Here is a 16,534-nt window from a genome sequence, read left to right as displayed (position 1 = left end):
GAGGACACAATGACATGACAGTTTTCTTTCTTTAACACAGGCAGAAAAGCGAGACAAATCACTCCAGTGACGTATCCGCGTGTATCAACATGTCTCATGAGGACAGTTAAGAGGCTGCAGGATGTTTGAAGAAATCAACAGTATCACGAACTGCAACGCAGTGAATGTGCTTGCATCTGTTCAGTGATATAACACCAAACACTGCTGTTCTCCAGCTTACGATCAAAATCCCCACAGGAGGTTTTAAAGATAATATGATTTCTAGGTAGAAGAAAACACATTCCTGAATTATACACTATATATGCATTATTATTTATATTATTTAACCAGGTATGGGTTTAATATCTTTTTTTCCTGAGGCTAAAGATAAATATTACAGATAAACAGTAGAATAAAAACATGTGAAAGGTAGAAAAGTGGACAGCAACAAAATAGATGCAAGCAGACCAGCATGTTCAGTGAGTTCAGTAGTTGTAAGTCATCAGTTTGTGCATATTTGTCACATGGAGTCAGCATCCACTGAATGCAACAGTTATCATCGTGTTGCACAAGGTGACCTTTGACCTGAAGTAACTCTGCAGTGTGTAATGTTTGCTGTCTGAGCTCAGTTGACGTTCGCAGAGACGCTGCTCACTGTGGCTGAGCGCTGACCTCATTTCTAAGATGACTTTAATACAATACACATTTAAAACACGCTTAATTGGTTTTGAGAATTTGTCTTGAGTTAATCTGTCTAAAAATGCAGCAAAAAATGGCAGAATGAATAATATCAAAATTTATTTCAGCAAATGGCAAAAAAAATCATCGTTGTCGCTTTGAGTTTCTGAGATTAGAGAGATGTTTACCAACAGAAGACCGTCAACTCACTGGTCGGTGCTAAGTACTGAAGAAAAGTATTTACCACGCAGCAGACATGAGGGCAAATCAGATGTAGTTTCTTTCTCATCTTACAAATGATGTTTCTATGCCCTTTAGCCAAGCAGCATATTTTCCCAAATACTGAAATCCATTCAGACTCCCAAGTTTCACCAATCAGCTTTTTCAGTCATACAGTGAGGAATGAACAAACAATAAATTTAATCTTTACTATTGAGAGTAATGAGAAAACTGGGAATATGCCACTGTACGGATTAAGCCAGATTTTAGCACCAAATTAGTTGCCCCCGACTAATTTCAGAAACGGGCCAAATTTCTGCCATGTCAGTTGTTGTTTGTCTGACTAATTGCTTGAATCATCAGTGATTTGGCTCTCGGACAACTGGTTGGATTTCTGGAATGTCGAAATCTTGGCTGTCTCAAGTTTTGGTAATTCCACAGTCCAATTTCTATCAAGGCCGCTGTCAAAAGATGCTTTTATAAACTGTAGTGAGCTTGTTTTAATATTACTGAAGTTGTATTTGACATGTTATGGCTAAAGTCTTGGCTTAGACTGCTGAGATAAAAAATTGATTTACACTGCAGAACAGACCATACTGTCTACATCTGCCAGCCATCTGTGGCTCCATGGCTCCATATTTTTATTCATTTCTTCTTACTTTCCACTTGGTAGCGCTGCACAAAGTAATGCTGACTTTCCCTCTTGTTGTCAAGCAGGCTTGGGCTGATATTCGATAATATCGAAAATCGCGATATTTCCGTCCACATGTGATATTTTTCATAATATCTAAAAAATTAATATTCATTTATTTTTTATTTTTACAATTTCACACATACTGCCCTGCTGCTGATTCTGACCCTTATTTCACTGCTTTGCTTACTGTACATTTTACCTTGGCATGTGACAAATAAAACTCTGAAACACCTGAAACATAAAACGCAACAATATAAAATAAAACACATTTACATTTACTCATTTGGCGTTTTTATCCAGGGTGACTTACAATTGAGGGACATCCCTGAGGCTCCAGTGCAGTAGGAGACCTTGGTCAAAGTACTAAGTACTACATCTATTTAATAAGTGCAAAGAAATCAAAATAAAGAAGTGCACCAAAATTGCATAGTAAGTGCTAGTTAGGCATATTAGGGTGTTTAGGAGAGGAGGGGATCTCTGAAGAGATGAGTCCTCAAGAGATTCTTGAAGATAGAAATGTACGCTCCTGCTCTAATAGCATTCAGTAGCTTGTTCCGCCATCAGGGAACCACAGACGAGAACAGTCTGGACTGTGTGCCTGCCTTGTGTGCAAGGATGCATTGCCAGACGACATTCTTTGGAGGAACGCAGTGGCTGAGAAGGAGCCTAAGACTCTGTGATTGAGTTCAAGTAGATGGGTGCAGACCTGGAAGTCGCTTTGAAGGCAGCAATAGTGATTTGAATTTGATTCGGATGGCCATAGGTATTTTGAATATATCTCAACTTAAGCCATAATGTGATTTACATAAAACTGAAAAACAAACTTTGACTTTCAGCCTCAACATGAGGAACTGGAACAAATAAACAGAAGATATGAGGTTCATGGTGGGCGGTCGTGTCTTGTCCTGCTGTCCCTGTCAGAGTTAAGCTGAAGCTCATGGGGACGACACTGTGTGTGTGTAATAACTCTGCACTGCACTGCAGAGCAGCTCTGTTTGCTGCAGTCACGACTGCCCCACAGAAACAACCAAACAGAGGACAGCAGGACAGGAAATGGCTGACAGGATGATTTCTAATCGTCTGCTTTCTCCTCTGGCTTTGAGCTGAACAATTAATCACCAAAGTTTATAAAAAAAAAAAAAAAAGAAGTTAATGCTTTGCAAATTGGCTGCATTGACTGGAGAAATGTTTAACTACACAGGAATAAATGACTGTAGTTAGAAGTTTATAATGTGAGTTCATACACCACGTTGGGACTTCTTCGGGAAACCTAGCTTTAACTTGTGCAGCTTAATACAACAACCTTGTATTACAGTACTTGTGTCTTGGCGATACAGCAGGTTTATAGATTGTTGGGTGTGTTGCTATGAGTCACTGGTCCATCTTTAAAAACGTAAGAGCTGTGTTTGCGTTCTCCAAAGTAAGCCGAGCGCTTTCAAAGTGAGCAGCAGGCTCTGCTGAGGCTGTTCCTGGTCACAGATTCTGTTTATGATATTCATGGACAGAATCTCTTCCATCTCAGCCAAGGAGTGGAGAGGGTTCATGCTTTCCTAATCTCGGGGTTGTATCTTTGCTTTTTGCAAATGATGTGGTTCTGCTGGCTTCACTGGACTGCGACCCGAAGTGTGCACTGTGTCGATGGGTAGTCAAAATGAGAAGCAGGTGGGATGAGAGTCAGTTGTATGAGGATAAGGAGGGAGTCTCTGCCCCAAGTGAAAGTGATTAAGTGTTTTGGAGTCTTGTTCCCAGTAGAGGGTTAGATTGTACCTTGAGATTTCACCAGACTGTCATGGTGGAAGGAAAGAAGCTGGAGTCAGAATGTGAATGCTCCAACTCTCACCTGTGGTCATGAGCTCTGGGTAGCGATCAAAAGAAAGAGATTTCAGATATAAGAAGCTGAAGTGACTGATGTGTTGTGTTAAAACGGTCGTTGTGCCAAACCAACCAGGCGTTAGCATTGATAATCTATAGATCTGCACATTTTAGCTGCTTTCAGCTAAATGTTTAATTTCCCCAGCAAAAAGGGGAATCATTTGTTTTCACTATATTTCTGTCCACAAGTAACACAATGACAGAATGTATGACTATTTTGGTCATGGGTTTCAAACTCTTTCTGTAATAAAACATAAAAAAGTAAAGATATTATCAGATGGGAGTCTGTGGTCTAATTTGTGTCAGTTTAGGGGTCCTTGATGTGAAAATATTTGAGAACCACTGCTCTAACCACCTATTAAACCCACTTGACACTAGCTGACCACCACCAAAGGACAAAAAGACAAAGTTAGCAACTAGCTAGTGAAGAAAGAAAGACAATTAGAGCTAAGGGGAGACAAATTATTACATTCATCAAGTTGTCAGAAACATAACTCCAGTGGGATGCTCATGCTGCTGTGTGACTTCTGGCTGTGTGAGTTCCTTCTGTTTCGCTGTGTTCAAAAATGGCTTTATGTGGTTTTATGTTTTGTCATCATTTGCTGTAGTTAGTTTGGACCTGGATGCAACTATCTGTGCCAATCTTATGCTGGTTTCAGACCAAACATGCAAGAGGGAATAGCTAGTATCCTTGTCATCACTGATATATTGCTCCATGCTTGAGATGGGAGAGACAAGAGCAGAGTTAGAGACTTTTTTATTTTGGATGAATGCACTTGTTGTGATGTGGAGGACATCCTATTTGGGGTCAGAGACTAATGTAGTTGAACTTTGGCATCCCAACCTGGCAGAAAATCAGCATAATGCAGACTGCTATGGCCCCTAGTAGTTGACCAAGAGAGAGTGCTGTTTGCCTCACAGAAGGAACATAATTGATGTTTGGTTTGGTACATTCAGATTTTTTATTTTATTTTTTTTATCTTCATAGCCTCAGGGCTTTGTGAAACATAAAATGCTCCCATGTGCTTTTGCTGGTGTGGATGTGACAGAGGAAAAGAGACCATCCGTACAGCAGTGCTCATAAAGTGATGTCCCATGTACAGACATCATCAGTGCAGTCAGTGACATGTGAATCACAGTCTAGCCAGGCGGAAAATTGCCAGCGGCCTCTTAATAGGGTGCTGTTTAACCAGGGGTAGACTAGAAAGAGGGAGTGCCCATTAATGTGTGAACACAGGCAGCAGAGCATATGGCTTTGTGAAGCTGAACCTCTCCACAGCATGGATAGGTCGATCACAGCAGCCATACAATACATTCCGTCTTGTGTAAACATGCCAACGCCCAGCTGTATTCAAACACACATAAATAACACTCATGAAAGACACAAGACATGACAGTTTCAAACTGTGTCTAAAGATGAGTAACTGCTACCAGAAACTGACATTTGTTTTTGTGACTGATCACAGTGAGCAAGATGATTTGTTTGCAGCAGCAAGTGCCAGCAACATAAAGCATTTCAACATAGTTGAACCCAAACCCTATATAAATAAGAAAGAAAAATGCAGGCTTTTAAAGTGCAGTGAGTAAATTTTTACTGCCATATTGCAGACATTGGAAACTATAGCACAAATACCTGTTGAAACATTTCATATTTAAAGCAGCTACTCAATTTGTCAATACTGTCTTCAGTAGTAAGCTGACGTAAGTGAAATGTCAGTGTCCAGAAACCTCCAAAGGAAGGTACCCAGGAGAGATCCTGATCAGATGCTTGAACTACCTCCACTGGCACCTTTTGACACAAAGGAGCAGTTGCTCTACTTCGGGCTTACCCTATCTCTAAGGCTGAGTCCAGAGACCCTACAGAAGAAACTCATTGGGGCCGCTTGTATTCATGATCCTATCCTTTTGGTCACTACCCAGTTCATGGCCAGAGGTGAGGGTCGAAACCTATATCAACTGTTAAATTGAAAGCTTTGCCTTTTGGTTCAGCTCCCTCTTTACCACAACGATCTGGCACAACATCTGCATTATTGCTGACGCTGCACCGATCCAGCTGACCATCTCGCACTCCATCACTTGTGAACATGGTGCCAAGACAACAGAACCACATCATCTGCAAATAGCAGAGACACAATTCTGAGGCTCCCAAACTGGATATTGTCCTCACCCTGGCTGCCCTTTGAGATCCTGTCCATGAGTATCACAAACAGGATTGGAGACAAGGGTCAACTTTGGTGGTGAATAAGGACATTCACAACTCTCGCTTTGCTTATACAAAGACCTTGATGGCTCGTAGCTCGTAGCAACAGCCTCAGTACCGTGAGGAAGAAACCCCAAAATGTCCTGTTAGCTTTCTTTTGATGTCGACAGTAAATATGGTCAAACGTGAGCTTAAACATAATCAACCCATCTCTAAAAACCTTTTTTTCTTTTTTTTTCTCACAATAACCACATTAGTTGAAAGAATGCTGTTCATTAGGATTTTATTTTTTGGAGGCAAATCAATGAATATATGTACTTTATACAGTATATGAGGAGCACATCTCTACAGTTTCATAATGTAAACAATCTCTGAAGAGAAATGTATTCAGTTTAAAAGGAAGCCATAGTCTTCTGTTTTAAACTATTTACATGAATTAAAATATAATTTATAACATCAGATACTTCCGCTTCTATGAAACTAGATTTTAACAATTCAAAAATACTGAAATGCCTTTGTCTCCACATTCTCAAGACATATGAAATCACACAAAACGAAGAAAAAAAAAACACAATTTAAAGACATCCAAACTAAGTGGCGTATAAATAAAAAAAGAAGAAACGCAAAATAAAACCAACATATGTAAAAATATAAAATCTCACTAGCAGTATTTACCTTTTTTGTTTTACCAAAAACTAAGTTAAAAAAGAAAAAAAATCATTTATGTGAATTTGATAGTCATTAGATGTAAATAGACGATGAAATCAATAGTAATGAAAAACAACAAAAACAATGTATGCCCTTATGTCAAAATATTTTCTTCCACCAAAAAAAACACCCACTCACATTTAGCAGATTTTGACAGTTTGCATTCCCTATTAAGTGCCTATTTGACATCACTGTTGCCATCAAGTTTGAAAGATTACCCATTAGTTTATGTGTATTGTACAACTGTTGATGATGAAATGTGACACAACCATTTACAGATCAAACAACGGAAGTGGAATCTGAGGCCGGAATCGGGCCGGTATTGCAAGCACTCCTGTCCTGTTAGGGGCTAATTTGATGGTGTAGCTAGCTGACAGATACATTGTTTTCTGAACTAAAGAAACAGCGAGTGACATAAAAAAAAAAAAAGAAGGAAGTGTTTTTGTGGGCCATGGCATTGGAAAGATGAAATCTATAAAACTGAATCTGACGTGGCTGCCGAAAACGTCACATTTTTTCTGCGAGCCATCACGAGCCACGCTCTTTATAGTTGAATTTTTTCTTTTTGGTCAACTCATCTATCAAGTTTTATGGTTTTCTTGCCATTTTCCATTTTTCTGAAATGAATAGTGGAAAGAAAGGTATTGCATTCTGATGAGGGTAATTCCCTTTGGAAGTTTTTTTTTGTTTTTTATAATTTTTTTTATTTTATTTTTTTTAAACATTTCTTTTTTATTTGGATTCGTTGCCCATTGACCTAGGACCTAGACCAAGTGGACAGCGGTATTATGTTGAAATGTGTCAACGTGTTCTCAAAACACTGAGGAGAATGGTCAACATCAAAGTTTTCTATAAGAAAGTATATAATCATCTAGATATCTACACAAACACACAAATATATATTCATATATATGTATATACCTTTTTATAATATGGCTATTGAAAAAAGTTTTAATTACGTCAGTAATTATTTAATAATAGATGGATTGGAAAGGAGTTGAAACGGTAATACTAAAAGCTAGTGGTAGCTTCGTTTTCCACCCCGATTGATTTTTAAGGCTTGCCATGATGAAAAATGGGGTTGTTTCGATGTCATTCACCTCTATAACAAAGGAGGTACCCTCACAGGCACAGCGGCAGCCACTGTAGAAATCCCACCATATGCTGATGTCTCAAGATTTCCTCAGATAAGTGAAAGTCTAAATTTTGGATTATTTTGGATGTAGAAACTGTATGTTTCTCCTCTAAAAAGGATAAAGCAACAGGTCAAACAGGAACTAGTTTTTCCCACATAAAATGTTTGCCATTACAAGCTTAACTTGCTATCTAAAGGCATTTTAAGGTAAAATTTTGGTCATCAGTAAAAAAAAAACCAAAAAAAAAAACCAAAATTGTAAAACTTTCCACATAGGTTGGAAGATACATTTGTCCTCTGGTTCACACCCTTAACGTGCAACCTTTAACTTCCTCTTACGTTGTTTCAGTGTAAAACTACTCTGGACCATAATATACTACTGTAACTTGAATTTTATAGTAATTGATTTAATCCAAATTCTTCCTTTTTGGGGATGAAGGAAAGGTGCAGCAGTGACACTGGGATTTCTACAGTGTCTACCTTGTCTGTCTCAAGTAGTCTGAAATTATTTAACGGGGTCAAACCAGCGACAACTTTCTTTTTTCTTTTTTTCCTCCCTCCCGCATTCCTTTACCGGAGTCATACATGTATAATTATTAGCTGATACTGTAATACAAACGTCCATTGCAACTCAGATTTTAGCAAACCTGTGCACCATCAAAATGTGGTAATAACATAGTTACAACAGCTTCCTTTCAATGAGAAGAAAATATTGTGAAGTTATTTCACTACTTGGGACGTTATTTTGTGCAAGAGTATATTAGTACAATTTGTTTTGTATACGTGTTATGTGTTTACGACGTGACTGACCACATTCTTCCTGTAATTTGTTTTTATGATTTTTTTTTTTTGCATTTAACAGCAGTCTACATACAGTATAGTAGCCTATTGAATCTGCAGCTCAAAGATCGCCCGTGTTGTAGTTCAACAACCAACATACACTGTACATTATTACCTCAGTTTTTCGGAAAGGCTGTCTTAAAGATAAGATTATTATGTATTGCATCTCAAATTGCTTTTTAAGGAAACAGAAATAAAAATCATCAAAAATAATTAGTCATTTCAAAACAGCAAAGAAATAGAACCTTCTAGTGTGATAGTCTAAAGGGATACTTATATCTTTTTTGTCTTTTACAACAGTGTTGGACTTTGGGTGAAGTCATTTCAACGTAAATTTTTTTCCCTTCATTTCCTCCCTGCACTGAACAAACATAACTCAGTGGAACGAAAGCGACCTGACCGTCTCCTGTCTGATTAGCAATCAACTGTGACCCGCCACCTTTAAAAAAAAAAACCAAAACAAACAAAAAAAAAAAAACACACAATACATTTTATGTTTACAACGAGGCATAGTGCTATATACACATTATATATTCATATAATAGATTTTCTTTTTTTTATATGTAAACCAGCACATTCTCTCACTTTTTAGTAGTATACATACTAAGCACAAATACTCATTCAGTTGTTCGCGATTAGTTTTGTTACAATTTCAATTTTTTTTTTTTTTTTTTTTTCCCGACACCTTGTTTCTTAATCAGTATGTATAGCACTAAATTGTTTTTGTTAGTTTTGGATACCAGTGAGCCTGGAGAGGGTCCATCCTTCTAGGCCACTTCACTTGCTGTTATTTTTTTAAAACACTGAATAAGGCGCCTTTGTACTTAGTGTGCGTTCCTAATAAAGTCAAAGGAGAATCGAGTGATGTAAACATTCAATTTTTTGTGTGTGTTACCAAGGAGTTGATTAGATAGCGAAAGAAGAAGGAAGAGGAGAAATGGGGATCATTTGTTAAAAAGCGGGGAGTTTAGCAGGGTTTGGAGAAGACCTGGAAACAAGGCCTTGAACCCACGTAGCCAGAAAGTGACAGAGTTAGAGATAGAGGAAGAGTCGGGCTGCATTTTATTGAAATTCCTAGTCAACGAGAGGAGGAACAGGGAAACCAGGAGGAATGGCGTGTCCCTGAAGAAAAGAAGAAAATGGGGGCAAAGATTAGGAATCTTCCCCTCCAAGCGCACTCAAGGACTAACCAACCACCAAGCCACCGTTCAACCCCTCCTAACCCCTCCTCACCAACCCGCAAGCGTCAGCAGTGTCCGACTCAAACACGAGACAAAGACAAAACACTCACAAGGACACACGATTGAGACTCCAAGAAACGGACACGCTTAAAACCATTATGAGGCAAGCGAAGGATACAGTTAGAGAGAAGATAGATTATTCCCCTTACAAGGGACTTAGTGGTAGAGGAGTCATAGTATAAAAAAATCAAACGCAAACCCCCCCCATACTACCTATAATTGCCCACCCGTTGGGGAAAACCTCACACAGAGAACACTTCCGACAAAAAAATGAAACAAAGAGTGAGAGACATAAAAGAGTAGGGGGAGAGCATCCAGTAGATCAAGGAAATAAAAAGACAGGGGAGCAAGGATGGATGGATGTGAGGTAGAGATGCTCAGCTGATACAGTACCTCCTGGACGAGAAATCGGATCCTTGGCCGATTGCTCTTTTCATTACTTTCAAGCCCATCCCTTGCTCGTTCCCTGGCTGTGTTGTAGGTGGCGGTTTGGTGCCACCAGATTGGCAGGCTCGGAGGCTCTCTCCCTTTTGACGGTGGGTGCTACTGGCTGTGTCAGGAATGTAAATTAGGCGCTACCCAGACTGCACCTCAAGCTAGAGTTGGTCACATGCAGTCAACTGGATGACTAAGCAAGTCTATCTTTAAAGCACCAAAAAGCTCCACAATCTTGGGGCAAGCAGAAATGGGGAAACACAATTATTACATTCAGATTCTTAAATACATTCCACTTGAACCAACAGATTCATCTATGTTCCATGGGTGGACAGCAAATTGGTTCATACTTTTGAAACCCAATGTCAAGTGCCAATGTCACAGGAAAAAAAAAAGAAGGATTTGTGGATAATCCAAATAGTTGAATCCCATTTACAGTTCTTGGCCCTGTAATGAACTTTGCATGAAAGAAGGTTGGACTGGGATGGTCTCGACAAAGTGAAGATGTGATGAAGTCATACCGAGGATGGTATAAAAGCGCCAACTGCTACCGTCTTTATTTCCCCATTTAAGTCCTGCTTGCTTCAGTCCAAATGTAAACAGTAACTGTTGCATTGGCTGTGGCATTCGGGGGGTGGGGGTTGTCATTAGGCTGCAGCCTTTATTGGACAAATGTTCAGTGGGACCCTATCAAAGATGCATCAAGACCCATCTAGATGAGGAAGAAATTTACCTGGTATCAGCAGATGAAGCACGACTGTTCTGTAAAAACCGACCGTTTTTACTGAAAAACGCTTCAGTGGTTCAAAGACTGGTGAACAGAAGAAATTTGCTGCTGGTAACTATGTTGATAGTGTTACTAATTAGTGCAGCATTGGTGTTCCATCACCAGTTTTGGTACATTTACACCTTTCCTGTAACCCTAACTTTATCCCAATCCAATCCCGACTGAACCCTTTCTTACCCCAACCCTTATTTCTAACACTAACCAAAAACCAATGGATTTTCTTTAAAAAAAGCAGTGAACATTTTTAGGCTTTTTGACCCACTACAGTCATGTCATAGGAAATTTGACATCGTCAGCAGACTAGCCAAGGTTATTTTATTTTAGCTTATTTGGCCTATTCACATGTGCAACATTCAAGATAAGCGCTTTTCTAGTAACCACTCTAGTCTGAATTGGTTGGAAAGAATTTTGAGGTAAAATTTTTCCCAAATCCAAGTTGGGATCTTGATGAACAAAGCGCCTATTAAACAGAGCCTGCAGCAGCCAGTAGCAGAAACCAAAATAGTCAGCATGGCAGAGTTAGAGACAAGAGTCAAAGGGGGAAAGTGGAGGACAGCGGAGACATTTACCTCCTTACAGTGCATAGATCAAATCAAGGAAGCACTACAATTACAAAAAAGAAAAAAACATGATTTTTTTCTTCTTCATTTTAGATTTGTAAACTTTATCAGTCATCAAATGATTACGTTAAATGTGTTTTGTTATATTCTTTGTCCATAACACACACACAATAGATTTTAAAATTTATAACATCCACAATTTTTCGCTAAAACAAAGCAGGGTTTTTTTTTTTTTGTTTTTTTTTTCTGGTTACACAACCACACAACTTCAGGGCGAACACAGCTTGCAGGTTCACCACCCCTGGCCGGAAAGAGGGAGGTTTTTCTTTTTTTTTACAAAACAAACAGAACAAAGAACACGCACACGCAGAAACACACACCACGACGACCAACGCAACGCAGGGATAGCAAGTATTTTGCTACAGAAGTCTTTCACACCTGTGCTTCCAAGGCGGGGCGATGATGTCACCAACACAGACAGGAAGCAGCTTTGTTGTTATTGTTGTTCAGCAGAGAACTGTATCATTATCATGTGTAGTTGTTGTACCATTGCTGTTAAATGTCCTATTTCCTCCATTGTCTCATAACTCATCCAGACTCCCAGTGGCTTCCTCGTTTTTAAGCAGTATCCTCCGGTGAAAGAAACTTAAAAAACAACAAGGTCCTTATCGTTACTTTGTTCCAATGGTAAAAATGTAAACATTTTGCGAGGTTGCCTTGCATGGAGGTACTGAGAGGCCTGTCTGAGGGCAGAGCCGTGTAGTCGGAGGGGTGTTGCTGTGGTTTACTAAGGCTGGCCAGTCAGGGGTGCTGTACTGTCAGCGGTGCAGGGACTTCTGGGCCTCCTTCAGCAGAGTGTCAAAGTCCAGTGCATCGTACTTGCTCTTGACAGGGCCCGGACCTGCCTCATCTAAAAGAAAGAAAAACAAGGGCCTAGTCAAACACAAGAAGTCAATGTAGAATACATTCCTCTCAGTCTTCAAGTACAATTTCAGATGGACTGTGTATGGAGCAAAGTAAACTTGCATGGTGCCTTTGCGTAGACTTCAACTTTGGTGAATTGTAACATGCAAAATTGCAAAAATCTATTTTGTCACAAATAAAAATAGCTAGTGCACATGGTATTCACGGTAGTCACAACCTTGCCAAAAAGCTTCCAGCACAATGTATTTTGCAATAGAAATTAATTCAGTTGTGCCAATTTATGCTTTGTGATATTAACCTTCATTTTTGGTTGACAGTGCTGTACTGATGCAACTCTTGGAGATCTGAAAACCTTTGGACACAGTTCAGTTTGGATTTAATGTTGCAACAACGGGCTAAAGCTAACTGACAACAGAAAATTATAGGACAGCCACTAGAAGCTGCCAAAGTTGCCCGTTTTTCAGGTGATGCTCATTTACTATTTGAGTCTATTTAACCCTTTCATTGTGTATGTGTGTGTGTGTTCATTACCAAGGTCTATGTAGCGTTTTCTTGTCAGCCTCCTTAAGCCTGCAGGTCCATTCTGGAAAACGGTCTCCCGTTCTCTCCAGTGCCTTTGAACCCCTGACTGGCGAATCTTTATCACCCCACAGCGCTCCCTACAACCGGACAGGTAGAGAGACAGACACATGCATTACATTAATGACACTTTGCTTTTGAGGAGATGGAACAGGTACACACTTGCATAAGTAGAGATGAAGAATGCTAAACCAATGATACTCATTCTGAACATTTAAAGGATAATTGGACTGAAATGTTCTAATACAGGAGAGGACATGAAACCAAAAACACCTTGATTACTGATCTGATCTGTTCTTGGACTGATGTCTGTTTTGTATGCTACACCAAGCATATGTCAGAACAAATGTCTAAAATAAGTGAAAGGGCAAACAAGAAGGACAAAAATAACCAATACTCTAAATGGTATTCTAAAAAGATTTGTCCGCCACAAGAAGAGGGCACCCTTATTATCTTCAACTTTTAAAAGTCATATTTAATTAGTCCCCAAGGTAACATTTATCCTCTGTAATTGACCTATCCTAAATATTTAGGAGCAGTGGTCAGCAACAGTACAAAGCTTAAGGACCAATTCCGGTTCAGTGCCTAGGTCAAGGGAAATAGTATCACTATTCCTGGCCACTATCTAGCTGTTGAAGCTACACATACACAAGAAAGTGTGGAACCTGAGGCTGCTGTCAGTGCTACATGCATCACTGCTTAGCAATCACTTGACTGAATTGGATTGAAAATAGTCAGATGAAATGATGACTCAGCATGTGAACAAAAACAGGAACACTGGAGGCTTGAACTGCTGCAGTAATCATCACAATGTGGATACTAAAGATTTAAACATTTTGTTCCAACAAATTGTGAAAGTTTGTGATTTTCAGTCCTTCTGAAGAATTTAAAATGTTTGCAGCACATTCTTTAAAAAAAAAAAAAAAAAGATTTGGATGAGTCTGATGACGAACCCCAGTAACTCAATTCTATCACTAACATTTCAATCTGGTAGCCTATAGGTTAATGACACTTCAATACTTCCATCTGTTTATAAAGGCCACATTTTAAACATACTGTGCAACTTTCTTATACACGCTGAAACCCATAGCACAAAAACTAGGTTTGCTGTCTCTTAAAAAAAAAAAAAAAAAGTTCCCATGCGGCTTCCTTTCAGATCGAGGAATCCAGATCAGGACACTTACTCGTTGCAGATGATGACTTTGCAGTCCTCTGCTTTGCCGAAAACCTGGAAGCGTTTCCTCAGCATGTTCTGGGTCACGCTGCTCGGCAGGTTGTGGATGTAAAACACCTGGCAGTTGTCCTGGCAACAGGGAAACCATGGCAACAGTGAGGACAAAGGACAATACAGAATACAGATAGACATGGAAACTGAAGCAGGAAGGCGGAGTGTAGGGCAGCATCCTGAAGCTCAACACTTCAGACACTCCTGATGCCCCTGTGTTCATTTATATGCAGTCTCTGATTCTGATCCTGCATGTAAGATACATTATAGCTAATCAGTTTGTGTATGTGTGTTTATCTTTGGATGTTTCTGAATGAATGTTTCTTTAACTCTATAGTATTGCAGTATGCAGGAGACTGTAGAGAGTGAATGTTCTCTGTACCTCGTCAGACTTGGCTTTGTTCCTCTGCTTGTCATCGGGACAGATCTCTGAGTTCTCACTAAAGGAGGCCGAGGAAGAAAAGGGGAGAGAGAGAGGATAAGAAGTGAGATAAGGACATACACAAGGTGAAACTGAAATGTCAGACATGAGGAAACAGGTGAACTGCAGCAAAAAAAAGGGAGACTTTCTTTTCACTGACTGCAGCAAAGTCCTTGCAGGCAAGTGTCAACCATCTTGTTCTACTGAGCAAATATTTTGAACTAACAAAATCAGGCTGTTTAAATGAGCTGAGCCAAAACTTGAAATTTGAAAAAAAAAAAAAAACTGCTTAAAGAGTTTGATGACTGTCCCAAAACAAGATTTGAAACACCTTTTTTAGTTATTCTTCTACTACGAATGTGCAGAGGCTACTTTTAGCCCTGCCTTTGCTAGCAGCACAAGATTGTTGAGGCTGTGTTGGGAGGCAGCTGGTTTGCCTTATGTGGTACAATATGCTGAGAAACTGCACTAAAGAGTCACACACCTGGATAGAGTGTATAAATGTCCTTGAATAATACAGAATTGTTCTCTCTCTCTCTCTCTTCAGGTGTCTTCTCATACTATTTTCAGCTCTTATTGTCTCTATCCATATTCCTGCTTTTGTCGTTTTCCTCAATCTGATACTTCTCACTACATTTCACTGTTGATCTAATCTCTGTCGCTCTCCTCTCACACTTGTCTGTCTGTCTCACCTGGAGTCTGTCTTGCTGGCGGGGGAGTCTGGACACAGGTGAAGGATGGGCGAGGGTGAGCGAGACGCCAACGAGCGCTCCACCTCTTCCTCCGAGGCCGCCGACTGGCAGTCTGACGGCAGCGATGATGATATCACCAAGGTCGTGTGCTGTTCCTTCAGTTCCGCGACCTCTGACATCATCAGCCTCTCCCCCTTATCCTTCCCATCCGATACCTGATCGTCAGCTGCTTTGGGTGCTAGGGTGCCAACTCCATCGGCCCCTCCTTGTGCCTGCAACATGGCGCCGAGCATGGCAGCACTACGCTTGCGGCTTTCCCCAAGGCTCAGTGCGCAGTAGTCGTGGTCGCCAAAGCTGCGATGGGTGTCACTGTCGCCAGCCTGGCCCATGCGCCGCAGCTGGGCGTACAACTCCGTCTGCTCTGGAAGCTTCCGCTGGTGGTGGGCGCGGCTCAGCCAAGATGAGCCCTTGGTGGCAACGTTAGTGTTTGAAGCCGGATGAACAGACTCGCTGCCACCTCCTCCGCCATCGCCACTGCTGCCGCCACCCACTCCTCCACCGCCCTTTCCTCCCTCTGCCGGCTTGAAGAGCTCATCCTCCACTGGTTTGTGAGGCGGGGTGGTGGGAGGGGTAAGACCTGAGGGGGAGGTAAGTGATACACACATGAGCAGGACACAATACACCCTGCCAAGAAAGTCCGGCATTATAACCAGTGTTTGTTTTGATTAAACAAATGAGATATAGCATGTTGATTAGAGAGCGTCCAGGTGCTGGTAGGCAGATTTTGTTTCCTCTGGACAAAACCAGACTAGCTTTTTACCCTAGTTCTCAGTCTTTATGCTAAGTTAAGTGAACTGGCTGTTAGCTACAACTTCATATTAACCATACACTAAGAGTGATATTGATTTCCACATCTAACTCCAGCATCTGCAGCTCTGAGCAGTTTTGATGCCTGGCTACCTGTTACTTCTTATTCCAGAAAAGAAAAAAGAAAAAAGATTTGCACTCTAACAAGTGTAACCAGGTGAAATCAGCGTATATCCAAATAAACACACGAGTAAACATGAGATGTGTTTACCTGCCGTTCCACACAGATCCACACTGAGTGTCTGCTCGAAAGACTTGGTGCTGTACTGGGATTCTCTGTGGTGATGGAGGAGAGACACCAGAGATAAAACGGGAGAGAGAGAAATTAAAGACTGCTGTGTCATGTTGGAATCTATTGCACTTTTCAAACATTGACGTCAACAGGAATCCAATAACATCCTTAAGAGGCTCAGTAAAAGCTTTTTTTTCTCCCCCTAAAATAAAAACTGCACAGTTTCAGCTGATGTCTGCTGAATTT

The 16,534-nt window shown here is 40.4% G+C and overlaps 1 protein-coding gene across 1 annotated transcript in view; it reads right to left on the bottom strand.

Moving 5' to 3' along the window:
* Positions 1 to 5,908: 5,908 nt before the first annotated feature.
* ppargc1b (peroxisome proliferator-activated receptor gamma, coactivator 1 beta) overlaps positions 5,909 to 16,534 on the bottom strand; it is a 101,389-nt gene continuing 90,763 nt past the window's right edge. The window contains exons 7-12 of the mRNA XM_023409538.2: positions 16,268 to 16,332; positions 15,190 to 15,826; positions 14,459 to 14,516; positions 14,036 to 14,154; positions 12,804 to 12,931; positions 5,909 to 12,258 (exon numbers count right to left, since the gene is read on the bottom strand). Of these exons, the coding sequence (XP_023265306.1) occupies positions 12,167 to 12,258; positions 12,804 to 12,931; positions 14,036 to 14,154; positions 14,459 to 14,516; positions 15,190 to 15,826; positions 16,268 to 16,332 (1,099 nt within the window). The 3' untranslated portion in view covers positions 5,909 to 12,166. The remainder of the gene's footprint in view (positions 12,259 to 12,803; positions 12,932 to 14,035; positions 14,155 to 14,458; positions 14,517 to 15,189; positions 15,827 to 16,267; positions 16,333 to 16,534) is intronic.

The sequence above is a fragment of the Seriola lalandi genome, unplaced genomic scaffold (genome assembly GCF_002814215.2).
Source record: "Seriola lalandi dorsalis isolate HSWRI2012SDOR001 ecotype SW California unplaced genomic scaffold, Sedor1 jcf7180002054397, whole genome shotgun sequence".
NCBI classification, from domain to species: domain Eukaryota; kingdom Metazoa; phylum Chordata; class Actinopteri; order Carangiformes; family Carangidae; genus Seriola; species Seriola lalandi.
The sequence above is the reverse complement of the archived record's forward strand: the minus strand, read 5'-3'. Positions and strand labels throughout refer to the sequence as shown.